General features: G+C 41.2%; 1 protein-coding gene and 1 gene segment (V, D, J or C); one reads left to right on the forward strand and one right to left on the reverse strand.

The window, feature by feature from the left end:
- The window catches only part of LOC110972317 (immunoglobulin kappa light chain-like), a 238,184-nt gene extending 223,381 nt beyond the window's left edge, over window positions 1-14,803 (reverse strand). Inside the window, 2 exon segments of the C gene segment in view lie at window positions 14,290-14,604; window positions 14,712-14,803. Of these exon segments, the coding sequence occupies window positions 14,290-14,604; window positions 14,712-14,802 (406 nt within the window).
- On the forward strand, window positions 695-18,671 carry LOC127531733 (immunoglobulin kappa light chain-like). Its single transcript, XM_051941605.1, has 4 exons — window positions 695-746; window positions 854-1,175; window positions 17,180-17,214; window positions 17,934-18,671. The coding sequence occupies exons 1-4, from the start codon at window positions 695-697 to the stop codon at window positions 18,281-18,283; spliced, it is 759 nt and encodes a 252-aa protein (XP_051797565.1). The 3' UTR covers window positions 18,284-18,671.
- Window positions 18,672-21,491: the final 2,820 nt, after the last annotated feature.

Consider the following 21,491-nt stretch of genomic DNA (forward strand, 5'->3'; position numbering starts at 1 on the left):
TCAGGCACATGAGTGTGGCCTTCCCCTGCTGCAACTCCTCACTGGAGGGGGGCAGCACCGTCAGGGATTGGAAAGAACTCCACCCACTGCAGAGAACAAGATCAGTGGAAATTTTTGGAGCTAAAATTAACAACTGCTGAAGAAAAGCATTTTGCTTCTGCTGATCTTTCTCAGAGTGGATGAAACCAGTCTTAAATGTTTCCCTTCCTACTCAGAAAAGCATCACTGGTGAACCATGGCAACAGACAGCTTTCAGCGAGAAAGATAAGAAGTTAAAATTTTCACACTTGTTTTTGACTGTATGATGTTTAAGTCAGAAATTGTAATCAGTTAGGTTCATAGGATTAAAAACTTGTTGGTTTGTTGTAGATCATGTCCCAAAGTGATGTTAAGTTAATTATGAAATAATCTGGAAGAAGATCTGTCCATCAAACCTCATCAAAACATCATATAAATTAATATAGACATATTTAGTTCTCTGATCAAGTGATTGATCCACTGATAATCAGCCTCATCACAGTGATCCAAGTCCCCGCTGGAGTCAGTCACACATTTCCATAGAGAGCCACTTTACATCAGCAGCACCATGCTCCAGTGCTCTGGGAGACTTTATAGTCCTGACACTTCAACTCTGGATGACTGACAGCTGTCCTCCATGACAACAGAAGACACAGAAATCCTACTCATCAAAAACATGAGTCTGATCTGCGTCCTCATCTGGACTCTCCTCTGCTGCTTCTTCACAGGTAAAGTCCAGAGAATCAGACTCCTCTCCTCGATCAACATCCATTCCTCTGAAATGAAGCCCACAGAACCATGATGCTGCTTTCTGTTTGTGTCTCTGAATCCTCAGAGTCCAGAGGACAGATCACAGTGACTCAGTCTGGAGCAGTAAACTCTGCTCTGGGAGGTTCTGTCACCATCAGCTGTAAGACCAGCCCCAATGTTTATGTCTGGAGCAACTACCACCGTGCATCGTGGTTCCAACAGAGAGATGGAGGAATTCCTAAGCTGCTCATTTACTACGCCAACACTCGAGAATCAGGGATTCCAGATCATTTTACAGGCAGAGGATCAAACTCTGACTTCAGTCTGACCATCAGTGGAGTCCAGACTGAAGATGCTGCAGTTTATTACTGTATGGGTGAATTCCACATCAACAGTCAGTGGTCGTTCACACAGTGAAAAAGCGTCGTACAAAAACCTCCCTCAGTCAGACTAAACAGAAACTGAAGTGACAGACACAGTTCACTGACCACACACACACACACACACACACACACACGAATCAGGATGAGCTACTGACGATAAATTCTCTGTCTTGATGGAAGTCACATAACTTTCTCTTTCACAGCTTCTTCATGTAACATTGTGGTTCCATGTCATTATCTCATATAAACTATATTTATTTATTTTTCAAATAATCAGAGGATCTGACTTTGCTCATATAATCAGAAAAGATTCTTTAATGACCTATGACCTCAGCTTCACTCTGGATTACAGTTACTTCATCTATATTCTTTTTGAAAGAAAACATGAAAATCACAGATCAACAAAAGAAATCTCCACCATCAGCACATATAAAATCTAATCAATTGTCAATTTCTGTAACAGCAGGAAAGCTGCATGATGTACCACTTATGTGGACTTCAAATGGGTCTAAATAGTCATGTTAATTAAAACAGATATTCATTCATCTACTCCCCAAGTACTCAATACTGATTGAAAGCAGCAGTCAGAAGAGTTAAGATGACGACAGAGGAAGCTGATTCTTCACTGCAGCTCTGGTTTCAACACATTAACTGGAGTATATTGGCCACTGTACATTCTCACACAGACATAGTTACTTCCTCCACCTCCATTCTGGATTACAATAACACTAGCATCAACAGGGTCAGCACCTTCAACCAATCACAACATTCCCATGTCAGTCCACCTATTTCTAAATGCACAAAAGAAATCGTTAAGTACATTGTTGTCCCAGTCACTGGTTCTGAGAAGGAATGTCCTTTATCCTTCAGATGCAGGTGAAGAGCTGAATCTTGTCCTGAGGAGTTGCTCTCCTGTGGTTTGAGTCATACACTTGTGAAGCTGTTGTTTAGTCTCTCCTGTGTACTAATCTGCACTGGATTGCAAATACAGTGTTGCTCTGCTTGTTTGTTGGTGTTTTTGAGTGAACCAGTTCATGTCTCAGGGTGTTGCTGTGTCTGAAGTGCACTAGTCCTTTGTTGTGTTTCGAGAAAGTCTCTTTTAGTTTGTTAGATAGTCCAGTTATATAAAGAGTCACAACGTTATTCCTCCTATTCTTCCCTTCTTCTTTGTTTCTCTTGTGAACCTAATGTTGCTGTCCACTGCGTTAATGTGCTCCACAGATGTGAACCAGTGACTGGGATTTGTTCCCTTAAAATAGCTCATTACTCCTTTATTCACTTCCTACTTCTGGAGGTTGGCCAGAATGGGAGACATTGAAAGCCCATGCACAGCTATGCTTCTGTCTGTGGAAACCTTTATTGTACTTAAGTTAGGATTGTCTCCGAGTACCTCTCATGCACCTTCAACACCTTAACTCTGATCAAGAATTCTCTTCTTCCTGAGGAGACTTGTCTCCAAAGATCCTGGTGAACATCTACCAATGCACCATCCAGAGCATCCTGACCAGCTGCATCACAGTCTGGTACTGGAACTGCTCTGTATCGGACTGGAGAGCTCTGCAGAGGGAGGTGGAAACTGTCCAACGTGTCATCAGTACTCCACTCTCCACATCAACACTGTGCATCACCAATGGTACCTGTAGAGCAGCGTCATCAGGGACACCTCCCACACTGGAAACAGTCTGTTGGCCCTCCTCCCATATTGGAGGCACTTTAGAAATCTTTGTTCCAGGACCAGCAGGCTCAGGAACAGCTTCTTCCCCTCAGCTCTCACTTGACTGACCTCTGGTGACACCCCAAACGCTGCCCACCCCCATCATATCCCCTCCTCCATTTTCCATGAATTACCAGCACTTTCCCCTATACCCCAGCAAACCCCCTTCCATGTTCCCCCAAACTTCGTGCTGTGAATAAACTGTGTTTATCTCCATCCTTATACCAGATCCACTGTTGATAATGTTCTTTCTGTTCATAATGTGTCTATGCTCCATCTCATGTCCTAGACATTGTTCATACTGTTTCATACGGTGAATCTTGTATGTACAATGTGTCACAGTAATAAATGGAGGAGGGGAGTGCTCTCTCCCCTTCTGGCCTGCACTCTCTCTCTCCTAGGTGTGTGTGTGTGTGTGTGTGTGTGTGTGTGTGTGTGTGTGTGTGTGTGTGTGTGTGTGTGTGTGTGTGTGTGTGTGTGTGTGTGTGTGTGTGTGTGTGTGCGTGTGCGTGCATGTGGTGAAGCTCGTTACAGGTGTGTTGCATCCTAATCAGCAGACGAGCTGCAGGTGGGAACTGCGTGATTGGTCCCAGGGGGGGGGCTCGACTGCACCCGTCATTTGAAGTTGGACTGTTGTCTAATCTCCTGTTAGTACGGACAGTAGAACAGTCTTTGCCACCTGCTTTGGACTCTCAATAATCCTGTTTTTTTGTGTTTAGAGAAGCTGCCTGCAGTATCCCTGGGTTTCTGGTCTGCTGGTTCACTCCCTGTCCTGGTCTTTGTTCCAAGCAGGGGACTCGTCTCACTGCATAATCCTGGAAGCTACTGGTCACATCAGAGGCTACACTCTCTGGGAGAAATACCTACCCCCAGTGGATTCGGAGATGCCGGCTTCCCCTCCACGTGGCAGACTTCTGGGAGAGAATGGGTCTGGTGAAGTTGAACCTAAAGAGACTGTATCCCATGTAACAGCTAAGTTCCGAGCCCTAGTATCACCAGACAATAGGTTGTATAATTTAGTATGTTGAATATGTTAGATTTGTAATCTATATTAACTAAATGTTTATTTTATGGTCTACATGAAATACTTATTTGCCTGGATTTTCGGTACAGGATTATTGGGTAGTACCATATGGGTAGCACGGGGTTTAGTTTGTTCTTTCAGTTTTCCTGCTTTGATTTTTTTTTTTTTTTTCCGAACGTGGGTTAAATGCGACTTTCATTTCCGCCTTATTCGTGTAGTTTTTACTTGCACCACGAGAGGATTTCTAGTTGTTTCGGGTGTAGTTATTGGTTCCATTCATAGTGTTTGGGTTTGGGTTGACAACATTTGGGTTTCACATCAAATGATGAATATGAGACAAGACTTAAATCTGGATTTGATGCACAACATAGAAGATGGCATTATTTGTGATAGAACACCACATTTTCAGGTGAAAAAACATATTGGAACAGATTAAAAAGGCTCAATGTTTAGTTTCAAATCCTTTGCTTGCAATAACTGAATCAAGCCTGTGACCCACTGACATCACTGAACTTATGCGTTCTTTTCTGATGCTTATCGAGACTTTCACAACAGCTTCTTTCAGGTTTTTTTTTGGGGGGGAGGGGGATTGTTCCCTTCTGTCCCCCCTTTAGCAGGTAAAATACATCACTATCGGGTTTAAATTTTGAGATTAACGTGGACAGTCTAAAACCTTCCACTTTCTGCCCCTGATGAACTCCTTTGTTTTGGGCCATTATCTTGCTGCACGATGAAGTATCCACCAATCAGTGTGATTGCCTCTTTCTTTAAATTGGCACATTTGTGTAGACTTCTGAGTTCATTTTGCTGCTGCCATCATGTGTTAAATAATCAAAGATTAATGAGTCGTCCCAGAAGAAGCCATGAAAGCCCAAACCATGACATTACCTCTACTGTGTGACAAAGATAGGCTTGTATGTTTGGGATCATGAGCAGATCCTTTCTTTCTCCAAACTTAAGTCTTTCCATCACCTTGGTAAAGGTTAATCTTTTTCTCCTCAGTCCATAAAACTTTGTCCCAGGTTTTTTGAGGCTCTTTTTTTTTCTTTCAAATTCCAGCCTGCCCATCTCATTCTTCTTGTGAACGAGTGGTTTGCATCTTCTGGTGTAGTGTGGCAGCCTGTACATCTTAATAGTTCATGATGTCCAGAATTAGTAATTCTCCTAATTTGTTTGGTCCCACCACTATTACCTTTTGCATTAATAGAATTTAAAAGGCCTTGTGTCACACATAAATATAATCCTTAGCAATTTTAGGGCGATACCCATTTTCATCAGTAGGAGTTACTATTGGCTTTGTAGTGTGTTAGATTGGGACTGTTTTCCCTGCGTACAAGGAAGTAAGCCCAGTCGTAAACATAAGGGGTCAAGATAGCAGCAAAGAGAGCCAATACTCATCAGAAACTGTATTTCTTCTGTATTTGCAGGTGAGGAAAGTGCATAAGTGCCATATATATATATATATATATATATATATATATATATATATTTGCGTTACATTTGTCTTTAACTTGTGGTGCTGCCTTTTATGTTTACTATGTGATAAGTGTCAGAAAAGTAGAAAGCTAACTATCGCTATCATCGGCTGCCAATATAGGCCCGTCAGCACGCTGTAGCTGTACCCGCATGACAATAAAGAATGTATAGTGGGAATGCACATTGAAGAGGGTGACTATAACAAACACTCTCACTGTTTTCATGTGCACAATGATTGTGTTTAGTAGTTTGAGAGTATATCATATAACCCACTACTAGGGCAGCAGTTGTTTTGCATATGTTGTGCTCAGTAACTGGTCAAATGTTAAAAAGTTATAATTGGTTGTTCATTTGGTACATATATACATTGTGTTTGGTGGCCATTGTGACATTAAAACTGTTAATATACAGTCAGTATAAGTAATTAATATGAGATGAAATATAGATAAATATTTTGTCCATCAGCAGATTTAAGAGTGACCTGATAATACAAGCAGCTGAAATATGGAGTTAGTGTTCAGGCTGCATGTGTCATGTTTTGTTAATATGTGTTTATTTAGATTTAGGACAGTACATGATGTTACAATATTTATTGTTTGAATAATCAATGCAATAGGACACACCAGGGCAAAACAACACATCCGCCAGTCACATGTTCCAATACTTTTTCTCACATGAAAAAGGACTGGGTTCAAACAAAAGGTGCTATCTTCTAGGTTGTGTATCAGAACCAGATGTAAATACCTGGAAATAAAAGCTGAAATGTTTATCTCTTGTCTCAAATTCATCATTTGAAATTAAACCCAAATGTTTTCAGTCTACAGCAAAAATAATGAAAGTGACCTCACTGTTTCAATACTTTTGGGAGGAATTTTATCTAAATAAATTCTCTGAGATATTACCCACTTTATTACTACCAGTTTTAATGTACACACGTGGACAAAATTGTTGGTACCCCTCAGTTAAAGGAAAAATCCACAATTCTCACTGAAATCACTTGAAACTCACAAAAGTAACAATAAAAATTTATTGAAAATTAAATAATCAAAATCAGCCATCACTTTTGAATTGTTGATTAACATAATTATTTTAAAAAACAAACTAATGAAATAGGGCTGGACAAAAATGATGGTACCCATAACTTAATATTTTGTTGCACAACCTTTTGAGGCAATCACTGCAATTAAACGATTTCTGTATTTGTCAATGAGCGTTCTGCAGCTGTCAACAGGTATTTTGGCCCACTCCTCATGAGCAAACAGCTCCAGTTGTCTCAGGTTTGATGGGTGTCTTCTCCAAATGGCATGTTTCAGCTCCTTCCACATATGTTCAATGGGATTCAGATCTGGGCTCATAGAAGGCCACTTTAGAATAGTCCAACGCTTTTCTCTCAGCCATTCTTGGGTGTTTTTGGCTGTGTGTTTTGGATCGTTGTCCTGTTGGAAGACCCATGACCTGCGACTGAGACCAAGCTTTCTGACACTAGGCAGCACATTTCTCTCCAGAATGCCTTGATAGTCTTCAGATTTCATCTTACCTTGCACACTTTCAAGACACCCTGTGCCAGATGCAGCAAAGCAGCCCCAAAACATTACTGAGCCTCCTCCATGTTTCACCGTAGGGACAGTGTTCTTTTCTTCGTATGCTTGGTTTTTGAGTCTATGAACATAGAGTTGATGTGCCTTACCAAAAAGCTCCAGTTTGGTCTCATCTGTCCAAAGGACATTCTCCCAGAAGCTTTGTGGCTTGTCAACATGCATTTTTGCAAATTCCAGTCTGGCTTTTTTATGAGTTTTTTTCAGCAGTGGTGTCCTCCTTGGTCGTCTCCCATGAAGTCCACTTTGGCTCAAACGACGACGAATGGTGCGATCTGACACTGATGTACCTTGGCCTTGGAGTTCACCTTTCATTTCTTTGGAGGTTGCTCTGGGCTCTTTGGATACAATTCCAACGATCCGTCTCTTCAATTTGTCATCAATTTTCCTCTTGCGGCCACGTCCAGGGAGGTTGGCTACTGTCCCGTGGGTCTTGAACTTCTGAATAATATGAGCCACTGTTGTCACAGGAACTTCAAGCTGTTTAGAGATGGTCTTATAGCCTTTACCTTTAAGATGTTTGTCTATAATTTTTTTTCGGATGTCCTGGGACAATTCTCTCCTTCGCTTTCTGTTGTCCATGTTCAGTGTGGTACACACTTTTTCACCAAACAGCTGGGTGACTACTTGTCTCCCTTTAAATAGGCAGACTGACTGATTATGAGTTTGGAAACACCTGTGATGTCAATTAAATGACACACCTGAGTTAATCATGTCACTCTGGTCAAATAGTTTTCAATCTTTTATAGAGGTACCGTCATTTTTGTCCAGGCCTGTTTCATTAGTTTGTTTTTTTAAATAATTATGTTAATCAACAATTCAAAAGTAATGGCTGTTTTTGATTATTTAATTTTCAATAAATTTTTATTTATTGTTACTTTTGTGAGTTTCAAGTGATTTCAGTGAGAGTTGTGGGTTTTTCCTTCTTTAACTGAGGGGTACCAACAATTTTGTCCACGTGTGTACCTCTGAAAACAAAAGAATCATTGTATACAATACAGTGTGTTTCATAAAAAAATGCTTATATCTTAAATTGATGTAGATTATGAAATCTTAAGATGTTTGATTGAATAAAAAGACCGAAACACTTCATTTGAAGACAAAAGGCTTTATAGCATGAAAACATGAACTGTATCATTATGAAGAAGAAGACATGGCTGTTCTAATCTTTGCTTAGTCTGAAAAAATAACTAAAAAAATATAGAAGAGAGAATTAGAGAGAGCAAACAGAGAGCAGTAACAGAGTCAGACCAGTATGAGAGTCCCAGTGAGTGAGTCAGGACTGGGAACACTGGTCTCTCCTCAGTGTCTCTGAGAGTGGAGTCTGGGAGCCCTGGGTGGCCTCACAGCTCACAGAGACCACCTTCCTCCACTGGTCTGCAGGGAGCCTCAGGGTGCTGCTCCAGCTGTAGTGGCCGTCCTTCTCCAGCACCCCGGCGGCGGCTGCTGCTGCTGCTGCTGCCGCCGTCCACCTTCCAGGACCAGTGGCGTATCCAGGACTTTTTTACTGGGGTGGCCTTGATGGGACACAAAGCTAGTGTGGGGTGGCTATGGCATAGCGGAGTTTAATGCCATGTACGCAGCCGAACACAGTTCAAATCCCAGTACTTTGCTGCATGTGACATCCCCTCTTTCTCCCATGATTTCCTGTCTCATAAGTGTTGAATAAAGGTGTCTATTCTGGTTTATTTTTAAATTCCATTTCCCATTATTACAGTCCTCAATTATATCTGGTTATTTTAACTACTCTAAATCAGTAAAATATGTTCAGGATAGGGTACAAATTTTCTAAGAGCCATTTCCTTGGATTAAACTCCTCATCTCTTCACAAATTAGATTAGCAAAATTCAACTGCTCTCAACTCATCCTGTAGAATAACATTATCAGTCATCAGCTCATCAACTGTGTCACCTGTACTGTTGCTTTACTAACTGAAGCGCCATCTTGCACCAATTACTGCAGTAAGTTGCTAGGAACGCTAGATTCTTAACATCGAATTTAAAACAAAAAATTGTCTCAGATTAGTTATTTCACCGGTAAGCAGCTGTGTAATACACAGGATGATGTAGAGAGCTGGTTAGATCATGGGTAGTAGAAGCCAGACAAGGAGCTGAGGGGTTCTATCCGTCTTGTCGGCGTTTATTTCACTCTAGCTATGACAACCTGCTAACAATATATTATTCCTTACATACATCTTACATGTGAAAAGTAATCCCACGAGCTCTTGTTTCCTTACAGTGCTCATTAGAGCATCCATAGGCTGAACAGAAGTCCGGCATCTAAGTGTTGAGTGGCAAAACCAGCATTGTAAAAAAATATCCGAGCACCACGTGTGACGTTTCTATCATTGATTGACAGAATTTCTCATTTCTCGTGTTGACGAACTTGACCAACCATGGGCGTAACCACCATCTCAGAAGTGAGGGGGACAAATTTTTCAGAGCGATTTATCATTCTCTTACATTTAATTGCACCGTCCTTAGTGGCTAAAGAACCACATAATCCCTAACAGCCACAGTACAATACCAGGGGACCAACTAGGCTAGTTCTTTAAACTATAAAGTACAAAACTTTAAACTATAAAATCTAAAGTTTTAGTGGCCAAACTCTAGTTGAGTTGACAACAATGTCCCTTGAACATCTACTGAACGAGTAGCCAAAGGTGCCAAACACTGAACATGAAATGATCAGTACTGCCTGGTTTCTCCCTACAATAGATATCTTATTTTCAGGAAGTTATAATCTCTCCTTACCTGTAAAGACCCTACATCCTTGTCCCTGCTGCTGGCCTCTGATCCATCTCCTCCCTGACTCTGCTCTTTCTGTTATGGCAATAAACATAAAAAATGTGGTAAGAAAAATTCTGAAATAGCATTAGGAAGAGTAAAAATTGCAGTAGAATTTAACCTCAAAATCACTTTAACCCATAGATACATATTTTTTCTCAGCCACTTATATATTTTTTTCACCTCTGCAGACCCTGCATGGTCAACATTACTGCTGACCGCCGCCTCTGGTCCATCTCCTGCCTGACTCTGCTCTTTGTTATGGAAATAATCATCAAAAAATCTGAAAATCAAAATTCTGAGATAAAATTAGAAAGAGAAGCAGTAAAAATAGTTGTAAATGTAACCACTTTTATACCATAGATAGCCTATTCTTTTTTCTCCTCCCTGACTCTCCTCTTTTGGGACCAAAAGACTTAAAATACATGGAGAGCAATTGTGAGCACATCTTCTGCCCAGAAATGAAAGAGGACTGGGTTTATTCCAAGAATAAACTAATTAGCAGTAATGTAACAGAGGCAACCACATTTAAATTATTGTTAACTAGGTTAACATATTGATATATTGCTACGTTTCACCTTGTCATCATTTAGCTAACAAGTCTAACATTGTTTGCATCCAACAAGGTCACACAACTTACACGGTTTGTTTGGAAAGAACTGTGTAAAGTTTTTTGCTTCTTGCTGGCTCTGGCTGGTTTGCTAAACATTACTCCAGACACACGTTCAGCACTGCTCAGCACAGCAGCACGTCTCCTGTGGAACACCTGCGTTAGCATGCGCTCAATGGTGCATTCAAAGACGGCTCGGGAAAACACGTTACTGGATGCTAATAACGAGTTTAGCTGTTGTAACGGTTGAAAAAAAGTGCGGGGGACAGATGTGGAAAGTGCGGGGAACATGTCCCATGTGTACCCCGTGTCCGTTACGCCCATGTGACCAACTACCTATCAGATCTTGGGTGGCCGCAGGGGTGGCCAATGAGATTTCAGGGGTGGCCCCGGCCACCCCAGGCCACCCCCAAAACCTGCCATTGCCTATTTCTCCCTCCTATGCCAAATATAATCATGTCTCTCTCTCTCCTCGTCTTGTCCCTCTGGCTCCGTCTGTCTCACTCCCTTGGTCTCTCTCACTTACTCTCGTGCATTACCTGTCTGCATTCTGCTGATTGCTGTGACAAGAATCGGCTGCAGTAATCCAACCATTCAACTCACCTGCGTACAATCACACCTCCAGGTATTTAAGCCCTGTTCATTCACTTACTCTCAAATGGACCATAGACTCACATTCCTTTATAGACTCTGATCCCCTCCTGGATTCTGTTTTCCCACTGAGCCCTGCTTACCTTCCCACCACTTCAGCTCCCTGTGGACTCAGCTCCTCCCCCCAAATTCCCACCAGTTTCTGTTCTTTGTTTCCTGTCTCCTTATTTTCATCAGACTGTGTTTTCCTCAAGCCTGTCTCCCCAGTTCTGAGTACTCCAGTTTAGCCAGCCCAGTTGTTTGTCTTTCCTTAGTTTGTTGTAGTGCTCATTTTTGGGTTTAGTTATTTGTTTCGTTGTCAGTTTGTTAAGTTAGTTCTGAGTAGGTTTGATTTAGTTTCCCCCTTTTGTTAATTTGTAGACAGTTGATATTGGTTTTCCCCACAATCCAGTTTCCCTTCTGCATTGTTGTAGTTCTTGTTTTTGTAGAGTGAGCTCAGGTGCAGGAAAAGAGAGCAAAAGAGACAGGTGACATATTAATGATTTATTCTCAAAAGGCTCGGATACAGAACTACAATTCCCAGTAATAAGAAAATCCCAGATACGGAACTCAATGGGCTTTAGGAAACTATGGTGTTCCTCAGGGTTTGGGCAAAAACAACAACAAACAAACCCTCAGCAGGTAAAACCTGGAAAGGAATGCTGAGTGCAAAATAATACTAAAACTAAGGTCGAGCTAACTGCGATTACTAGAATTATACAAGGAAATTTAACTGCGCTGATAACTATAACTAAGGTCAGAGAGCAGCTCAAAAGAATTCCTGCTCAAAGAGAGGAAAATACTCAAGGACACTATAATAGGATGATCTCAAAAAACAGCACAAGATTGTACAGGGCTATACTAAAGAAGTCGCAGGGTGATGATAACTGTAGGACAAATCTCAAAATTCTATAAAACTTTAATTTTACAACTTCTCTTTAACTGGGCTTCTTTAAACAATTAACCGCCCTGACTGAGGCATGGCTTACTGTGACCAGAGTTTAGGAAAACTGGGAAGCTGGAGGGGGGCTTAGGGTCCAAGGAGCTGTGGAGGGGGCTGGGACGGCAGGGGAAGGCTGACGGGGCTGGAAGCTGTGAAGATGACGGAGACGAATCAGGCAACGTGTCCAGAGGGAGGAATGGGTTTGGGCCATAGACAAAACCAGATAACCAGACGAAGGTGAGCCAGAGCAGGAGGAAGGGCAACTGGAAAAAAAGAGTGACTGAGGTTCCATAGAGAAAAGCTGACCAAACCATGTGCAGAGAACTGACAATGGATGTTTACAATCCAGCATCTGAGAGGTGACTGAAGCCTGGTTATATTGCAAGACAAGGTGAGTTGAGTGGCACTGGTGCACCTGCTCCTGCTTCAGTTGATTGAAATCAGTGATTGGCCTCACCTGTCGCCACAGCACCCAGCGCACCTGAAAGAAAAGAAAAAACACAGGGAAGGAGGGGCCCTATCTGGAGCCTGCTTCAGCAGGCCTAAACGTTTTGTTAAATAAAACCTGTCCCTATTTTCCTTTTGTCCGCGTGTTCTGTGCCTGGATGCTCCAATCCCCCAAAACAAAATAAAGGAATTCAATACTATCAGAAGGGATTGTACATACAGGATTCACAGGATGACCACTATAAACAGTATGAACAATGTGTAGGACATGAGATGGAGCATATATGCAGTATAGACAATGAATGCTATAAACAGTGAATATGGGATGAGGATGGAGATACACACAGTTTATACACAATATGAAGTCCGGGGTGAACATGGAAGAGGGTTTGTTGGGTGAAGTGCTGGCTGTCCATGGGAGATGGAGGAGGGGATGTGGAGGGGGTGGGGAGTGTTTGGGGTGTGTAGAGGTCAGTCAAGTGAGAGCTGAGGGGAAGAAGCTGTTCCTGAGCCTGCTGGTCCTGGAACAGAGATTTCTGTAGCACCTCCAAGATGGGATGAGGGCCAGCAGACTGTTTCCAGTGTGGGAGGTGTCCCTGATGTTGCTGCTCCACAGACACCAATAGTGATGCATAGTCTTGATGTGGAGAGTGGAGTACTGATGACACGTTGGACAGTTTCCACCTCCCTCTGCAGAGCTCTCCAGTCCGATACAGAGCAGTTCCAGTACCAGAGTGTGATGCAGCTGGTCAGGATGCTCTGGATGGTTCATTGGTAGATGTTCACCAGGATCGTTGCCAACAAGTTGATTTTTCTCAGTCTCGTCCGGAAGAAGAGGCTGATCTACAGTGGCAAATACTCCAGTTAGTGTGTTGAAACCAGAGCTGCAGTGTAGAATCAGCTTCCTCTGTCGTCATCTTAACTCTTCTTGCTGCTGCTTTCACACTTTAGTTAAGTGGTGAGTACATGGAGAGTAGGTACACTGATGTCTGTTTTAATTAACATGACTATTTAGATCCATTTTAAGTCCAAATAAGTGATAACTCATGCAGCTATCTGCTCTTACAGGCAATGAAATGTGAAACAGATCTCTCATGAAAGTTCTGTTACAGTTGATTTCTAGCTAGAAATTGTTTTGACCATGTAAATTTGTAAATCTAAAATGGAACAATGTAGATTATCATATTTAGAAATGAAAAGCAGGACCATCTGCTGAAAGTGAACATGAATTTGATTTTGTTTTTGAAACTATAATATCACATCAGTTTTCCTATGGAGAAAAGAAACATCCAGTCACATTTCATTGTGAATTGGGTGATTTGCTCAAACTGAAGAAAATCTTGTGATATGACTGAAAGCATGAATATAATTCTGTCTTGTCTTGTCTTTACATGTCTTATCAGTTTGTAGACATTGTGAAGATATTTGGTTGATGTGTACAAAGTGAAGAAACGAGCTCTTAGTCTGAGTGCATCTGATTTTCAAGAAGGACATCAGAGTTCATTTAGCAGTTTTAAGTGAGTAGATACAGTTTTTCAGGTGTTCTCTTGTGTCTACTGGTATTTAAAGACTGGGATCTGTGATTTTTATGTTTTCTTCAAATAGAGATGAAATTATTGTGATCCAAAGTGAAGCTGAGGTCAAAGGTGATGAAAGAAACTTTTCTTATTATGTGACCCAAGTCACATCCTTTAATAATTTACAAAGTAAATAAATAAGCAAAATTCATATGAGATAATGACATGAAGTGATGGAGAAAATTATGTGACTTACATGAAGACAGAGAATTTATTGTCAGCAGTTCGTCTTGATCCGTGTGTGTGTGTGTGTTCAGTGAACTATATCAGTTCACTTTCTGTTCAGTCTGACTGAGGGAGGTTTTTGTACGACGCTTTTTCACTGTGTGAACGAATGCTGACTGTTGATGTAGAATTGACCCATACAGTAATAAACTGCAGCATCTTCTGTCTGGACTCCACTGATGGTCAGACTGAAGTCAGAGTTTGATCCTCTGCCTGTAAAACGATCTGGAATCCCTGATTCTCGAGTGCTGGCGAAGTAAATGAGCAGTTTAGGAACTCCTCCATCTCTCTGTTTGTACCATGCTACAAGTTGGTAATTGCTCCAGACACGAACATTGGGACTGGTCTTACAGCTGATGGTGACAGAACCTCCCAGAGCAGAGCTCACTGCTTCAGACTGAGTCACTGTGGTCTGTCCTCTGGACTCTGAGGATTCAGAGACACAAACAGAAAGCAGCATTATGGTTCTGTGGGCTTCATTTCAGAGGGATGGATGTTGATAGAGGAGAGGAGTCTGATTCTCTGGACTTTACCTGTGAAGCAGCAGCAGAGGAGAGTCCAGACGAAGACACAGATCAGAGTCATGTTTTTGATGAGGAGGATTTCTGTGTCTTCTGTTGTCATGGAGGACAGCTGTCAGTCCTCCAGAGTTGAAGTGTCAGGACTATAAAGTCTCCCAGAGCACTGGAGCATGGTGCTGCTGATGCAAAGTGGCTCTCTATGGAAATGTGTGACTGTCTCCAGCAGGGACTTGGGTCACTGTGATGATGCTGATTATCAGTGGATCAATCACTTGACCAGAGAACCAGTTGTGTCAGTATTGTTTAATATGAGGTTTTGGTTGAGCTTGGCGGACAGATCTTCTTCCAGATTATTTCAGAATTAACATATTAACATGACTGTGAGCCATGATCTACAATAAACGAACAAGTTTTTAATCCTATGAACCTAAGTTATTAAATAATATGACTGAAACTTTATGCAGTCAACAGAAAGAGTACATATTTGAACTTCTTATCTTTCACACTGAAACCTGTCTGTTGTCATGGTTCACCAGTGGAGAAGGAAGTGAAACATTTAAGACCAGTTTCATCCACTCTGAGAAACATCAGCAGAAGATAAATCCTCTTCTGCAGCAGTTGTTAATTTTAGCCCCAAAAATCTCCATTGATCTTGTTCTCTCCAGTGGGTGGAGTTCTTTCCAGTCCATGGCAGTGCTGAAATAAGCGTTTTTTTTTCTTGTTTTGAGAGGGGCATTTTTTCCAGTGTAGTTGTCACCCACCGAGTTGCCATCACATAAACCAAAGCTTATTTGATTCCAACCAGGTTCGTGGTGCATATATGGAATTATCACATGGGGTCCACCTGGACTGTGCATTCATCCATTGTCTATACACCGCTTAATCCTATTTACCGTCGGAGGGAGGCTTGAGTCTTTCCTAGTTGACGAGGGGCAAGTGCAGGGGACACCCTGGACAGGTCACCAGTCTATCACAGGGCTACACACAGAGACAAACAGTCAAACTCACATTCACCCCTACAGGCAATACAGAATAATCAAATAACCTCATCATATTTTTGGACTGTGGGTGGAAGCCAGAGAACCTGGAGAAAACACACACAGGGAGAACATGCAAATTCCATAAAGAAAGATCCCGGGAAGGCCGGGACGTGAACTTCTAGTGAGCGAGTGGTCTTCTAGCTGCAAGGGGAAAATACTAACCACCATGCCACTGTGCAGTCCCCAGCTGGACTGTGCATCTTTTATTTTTCATGTATGTTTCTGTTATGTTGCTCTTGTGATGACTGCTTCAGTTGCATTGTTTCATTTCAATTCAGGAGTGTGTGCGTGTGCGTGTGTGTGTGTGTGTGTTCAGTGAACTGTATCAGTCACTTCACTTTCTGTTCAGTCTGACTGAGGGAGGTTTTTGTACGACGCTTTTTCACTGTGTGAACGAATACTGACTGTTGATGTAGAATTGACCCATACAGTAATAAACTGCAGCATCTTCAGTCTGGACTCCACTGATGGTCAGACTGAAGTCAGAGTTTGATCCTCTGCCTGTAAAACGATCTGGAATCCCTGATGCTCGAGTGCTGGCGTAGTAAATGAGCAGTTTAGGAACTCCTCCATCTCTCTGTTTGTACCATGATACAAGCTGGTAATTGCTCCAGACATGAACATTGCGACTGGTCTTACAGCTGATGGTGACAGAACCTCCCAGAGCAGAGCTCACTGCTCCAGACTGAGTCACTGTGGTCTGTCCTCTGGACTCTGAGGATTCAGAGACACAAACAGAAATCAGCATCATGGTTCTGTGGGCTTCATTTCAGAGGGATGGATGTTGATAGAGGAGAGGAGTCTGATTCTCTGGACTTTACCTGTGAAGCAGCAGCAGAGGAGAGTCCAGATGAAGACGCAGATCAGAGTCATGTTTTTGATGAGGAGGATTTCTGTGTCTTCTGTTGTCATGGAGGACAGCTGTCAGTCCTCCAGAGTTGAAGTGTCAGGACTATAAAGTCTCCCAGAGCACTGGAGCATGGTGCTGCTGATGCAAAGTGGCTCTCTATGGAAATGTATGATGATGCTGATTATCAGTGGATCAATCACTTGATCAGATAATTGATGGGAAAGTTTTAGATACGTATGTACAGAATTATTAGACATTGAATTCAACTGAACTGTTATCATTTCTTCTATGTATTTTTAGCGATTCATGTTCTATAAAACATTTTTATACAGTTCTATCACGGTATCAACAAAACAAAAAATCTACAGAATTCAACTATAGATTAATTAAAAATGTGTATATCTAATATAAAAATGTAATCTGGTCACTTATATTCACTGTGTTATTTCCAGATTTGACATCATCAGTCAGAATGATACAAACAGCAAAATCATGTAGTTGAGTTTGTTTGTTTCAGAGTCAGAGAGCCGTGTCTCTCTACAGTCAGAGGTTTTTGTACGACGCCTCAATCAGGTTGTATCACTGTGGTGGACTTTTGGTGGAGGAACCAGACTGGATGTTGGAAGTAAGTTTACACTGTATTTAATACTAATTTGCTATCTTAAAAAAAATGTTTAGAAACCATTTTTGATGGTTTGAAGCAGAGAAAAGTGGATTTTTTTAAATGAAAATCATTTTTAGTATTAAGATTTTCATTTGTCCTCATGGAGCTTAACTCAGATCAGCTTTTCTAAACTCCGTGTCCACATTGCATTTTATACTAAAATTTAATTATTTAAAATCTAGAAAACATAAAACTTCATTCCTGCTGTGCCTAGAATTATGAACTATTCAAAGAGTTCAAATATAACTAGACCGTTTCAAACTCAGTTGAAAACAAATTAAATGATGATGAAAATACAGAATATTTTACATTTGTTAGGTGTTTTTCTTTACTTGTTTCTACTAAATATTTGAAAGTAATGTTTAGCTCAGCCATTTGGTGATGATAATTATAACTATTATTGTAAAAAATTTGAACATTTGCTGGTTTTATTTCCAGAGCAGTTAAATATATTTCTGATCAAACTGTGAGATGATTCTCTCTGAGCTGATTTACATGAGAGCTTTCTTAAAGGGAACTGAAACAATGTGTGAGTGAGTGACTGCTGGAGCAGAAAAAGCATCTGACAGAAACTCCTTCAAGGACTAAACCAACCGTCTCACAGTCAAGGTGTCCACATGTGTGATGTTTGATTGACAGCTGTGTGCTCCCTGTCCTCTAAGCTGATTGGTGTCTCCTAGGTGATGTCCATCCCACCCTGACGGTGCTGCCCCCCTCCAGTGAGGAGCTGCAGCAGGGGAAGGCCACGTTCATGTGCCTGGCCAACAAGGGCTTCCCCTCAGACTGGAGTCTGTCCTGGAAGGTGGACGGCAGCAGCAGCAGCAGCAGCAGCAGCAGCAGCAGCATGAGCTGGGAGGAGAGCAGGAGCCCCGGGGTGCTGGAGAAGGACGGCCACTACAGCTGGAGCAGCACCCTGAGGCTCCCTGCAGACCAGTGGAGGAAGGTGGTCTCTGTGAGCTGTGAGGCCACCCAGGGCTCCCAGACTCCACTCTCAGAGACACTGAGGAGAGACCAGTGTTCCCAGTCCTGACTCACTCACTGGGATTCTCATACTTTTCTGACTCTTACTGCTCTCTGTTTGCTCTCTCTAATTCTTTCTTTTTTCTTTTAATATTTTTTTCAAACTAAACAAATAAAACAGCCATGTCTTCCTCTTCACAATGATATAGTTCATGATTTTCATGCAATAAAGCCTTCTGTCTTCAAATGAGGTGTTTCACAGTCTTATTATTTAATCAAACATCTTAATATTTCATAATGTATTGTAACTTCAGACATGAGAAACAATTCCACAAATGAACATTGACAAAGCACACCTGTGAAGTGAAAACTGTTTCAGTTGACTAACTCATGAAGCTCAATGAGAGAATGCCAAGAGTGTGAATTTAAGTAGCATGTTGAGTGTAATCAGAGGAAAGGGTGGCAATTTTGAAGAATTTAAAATATAAAACATGTTTTGAATAATTTCATTTTTTAAAATTTATTACATGTTTCCTTGTGTTCATTCATAACTTTGATGCCTTCAGTGAGAATCTACAATGTAAATCGTCATGAAAATAAAGAGAAAACATGGTTGCAAAAAGTGATCGCCTTCACTGTTGATTATCTTTTTGGATGGACTGATTATTTGTTTTGTCTGTAAAGTGCCAGAATTACTCTTTTGTGTTTTTGTGTTTTGTTTTGTTGCTTGCTGTAGAACACCGACATCCTGTTTCACTTGTCATGACATGCTTCATGAAACATGAGATATACTGTAATGTGGTGCATTATGATTTTCTCTGTTCAGTGTTCATTTCAGGTATATGTGGGGGAATAGAATAGAATATCCTTTATTCGTCCACAATGGAAAATTTGCATTTGATGCATTTCACCTGTTGTAAAATTGAAACACGGGGACAACACGGAAGGAGCTTATACAGATAACAGATATGACAAAACACAGACATCATTGCACACCATTTTATGTGTTCCTATGAATGAGTGTACATCAACATTTTGACCCTTCAAAATGGCAAAAAATGAACATTTCCCATTGTACTTGCTGCACATCAAATTTTACTGCCATCAACGGACAACATAAAAACACTGTAGCCCGCCCAGTCCTCATTTGTTCTTTTCAAAGGTCTTACATGACCTGATCACTCAGGTGTCTGAGTTTAGACTAGCCTAGCTTAGCTAGACTGTATTCCCGTTATAAGGGATATACGGGAATACAGTCTAGCCCTCCTTCATTGACACATTTTGACAGGTTTTCAAGCTCTGAGCAGATCAGACTGAACCAATCAGAGCACCAGAGGCGGGAGTTAACGATGCGACCGCAACAGAGCGAGGTTTCTCTCGTGTGCTTTCCTCTGTTTTGCACGGGCTGAATTTGTCCTTAAAACCTCAACAAGAAGCAGCTCTTAAAGCTTTTCTTTTTTAAAAAGGATGTATTTTTAATTCCGGCAGGCTGTACGATAGAATGCGTAATGCTGCCCTCCACTGTTGAAAGGGAGAGCTTAGATTTTCCTCAGGACCCCTGTACGGCGAAGGAAGCTGTTAAAACTACAAAACATCATGGTGGAAAGGCAATTGTTAGGTTGCTTAGTGATTGTGTCACACATGTGTTACGCTGATTGGCTCTCTCCAATTCAAGCTGTGATCGGTAGTCCCGCCTCTGGGCTAGATTTGGTTCAATGGAGCAGTTCCAGACTGACTTTATGTGTATTTGTAATACACAGTATAAAGGTTGTCTGGTCCCCAGGCAAAGTTTAGACATCCTAACACTGAGACAAGAGCACCAGCATCAGGCCAAACTGGGAATTGCAATATTACCATGTGCATTTTTCAAAAGGGAAGATAAAATTATAGCTCATATAAGCCACCAAGTTTAACAGGTATGTAATGTTCTGTAGCTAGTTATTTTCTCAGACAATAACTGCCAAACCTGAAACAAAAACTTAATGACTTGTCCTAACCATAGTAGCTTCTCTAACAAACAGCAGGAAGCCTGGCTACATGTGTATCATTCAGTTACACTGATTTAGATTTGAACACACTGATATTAGCTATTTTAAACATATAATCTATATAAAAGATGGACTTTTGCCAGGTTTAAAAAAGTGAAGCTGGTGTAAGAGTGTCTTAAACCTGCACTCTCTCACACCTCTACAATCTTCATTTCAAAATAAAGAGAGATAAAAGTTGTGAAGAACAATATTGGACTGATCTGTTGAGCACCCCTTCTAGAGAAGCTTCCATCCAACACTGTCATTTTTGCTCAGATGACTTCTTTCATCTGTCTCGCTGTAAAGCTGGAACAAGAGATTGGATATTTTTATCTTTAGTGTTCTATTCACTGCATTGTAGCCACAATATTTTATATTTCAGACAATACTTTCCAGATGGCAACGTATTCCTTTCAGGACTTCCATTTCACTTGAAAGTTGTAGTACAGTTTATCACCTTCCAGGCCTGGAATGTCATCTAAACCTTCAGCTCATTGACCTCTTTTCATTTGACTTTATCCTGCTGAAATTTTCTAAAGGATTGAATTAGTGACCACCAACAAGTTTAAAATGTTTTTCTCATCCAAGCAAATGAACATCGAATAGTTTTAAACGGTTTATATATCAGTGCATATAGTGTGTTGTTGAGCAAACTATATTCTTTCACATGAATATTGTTCAAAAGAAAAGTGGGTTTTATCTTAGAGGAATATGCACTGATCAGTCACATCATTAAACTTGTCGGGCCATGAACAGAGGACCTCTGTGGTGTCTAGCACAGCAATGCTGGCAGAGGATTCTTTGGATCCTGTAGTTTGAGGCCTCTGTAGATCGGACATGTTCCAGTGCAACAAACAGACTCGACTGGACTTGCATTCAAGGACTTTGTAAGTGGGGCCATTACTTTGGGTTCTTCGTCATGTTCCTCAAGCCAGTCCTGAGCAGCTTTAGGACTGACATAATGTCAGGAGAGGCTGCTGCTGTCATTGAGTGCTGGTTCCATGGAGTGTATGTAATCTGCAGCTATGCTTAGCCAACTGCTGCATGTCAAAGTAGGGTCATTCCAGAATTGATATTTTGAAAATTTTCTCCCAAAAAATATTTCAAAATAATTTGAAAATCATTTGAAATTTTTTTGAAAAACAAACCTTCTCTTGTACAATTTTCTGCTCCATATTCATCAATAATAGGTAATAAACTATCAAAGGCTTGATTGGCTCAGCTTATAAATCAATAGTATCATTCTTATTC

This window comes from Acanthochromis polyacanthus, chromosome 2 (assembly GCF_021347895.1).
Source record: "Acanthochromis polyacanthus isolate Apoly-LR-REF ecotype Palm Island chromosome 2, KAUST_Apoly_ChrSc, whole genome shotgun sequence".
Classification (NCBI taxonomy): Eukaryota; Metazoa; Chordata; class Actinopteri; family Pomacentridae; genus Acanthochromis; species Acanthochromis polyacanthus.

Excerpts from the sequence above, each read along its gene's own strand:
- LOC127531733 (XM_051941605.1), top strand. The coding sequence starts at position 695 with ATGAGTCTGATCTGCGTCCTCATCTGGACTCTCCTCTGCTGCTTCTTC. Across the intron at positions 747-853 it reads CCTCTGCTGCTTCTTCACAG|AGTCCAGAGGACAGATCACA; the intron begins GTAAAGTCCAGA and ends CTGAATCCTCAG. Across the intron at positions 17,215-17,933 it reads AACCAGACTGGATGTTGGAA|GTGATGTCCATCCCACCCTG; the intron begins GTAAGTTTACAC and ends GGTGTCTCCTAG.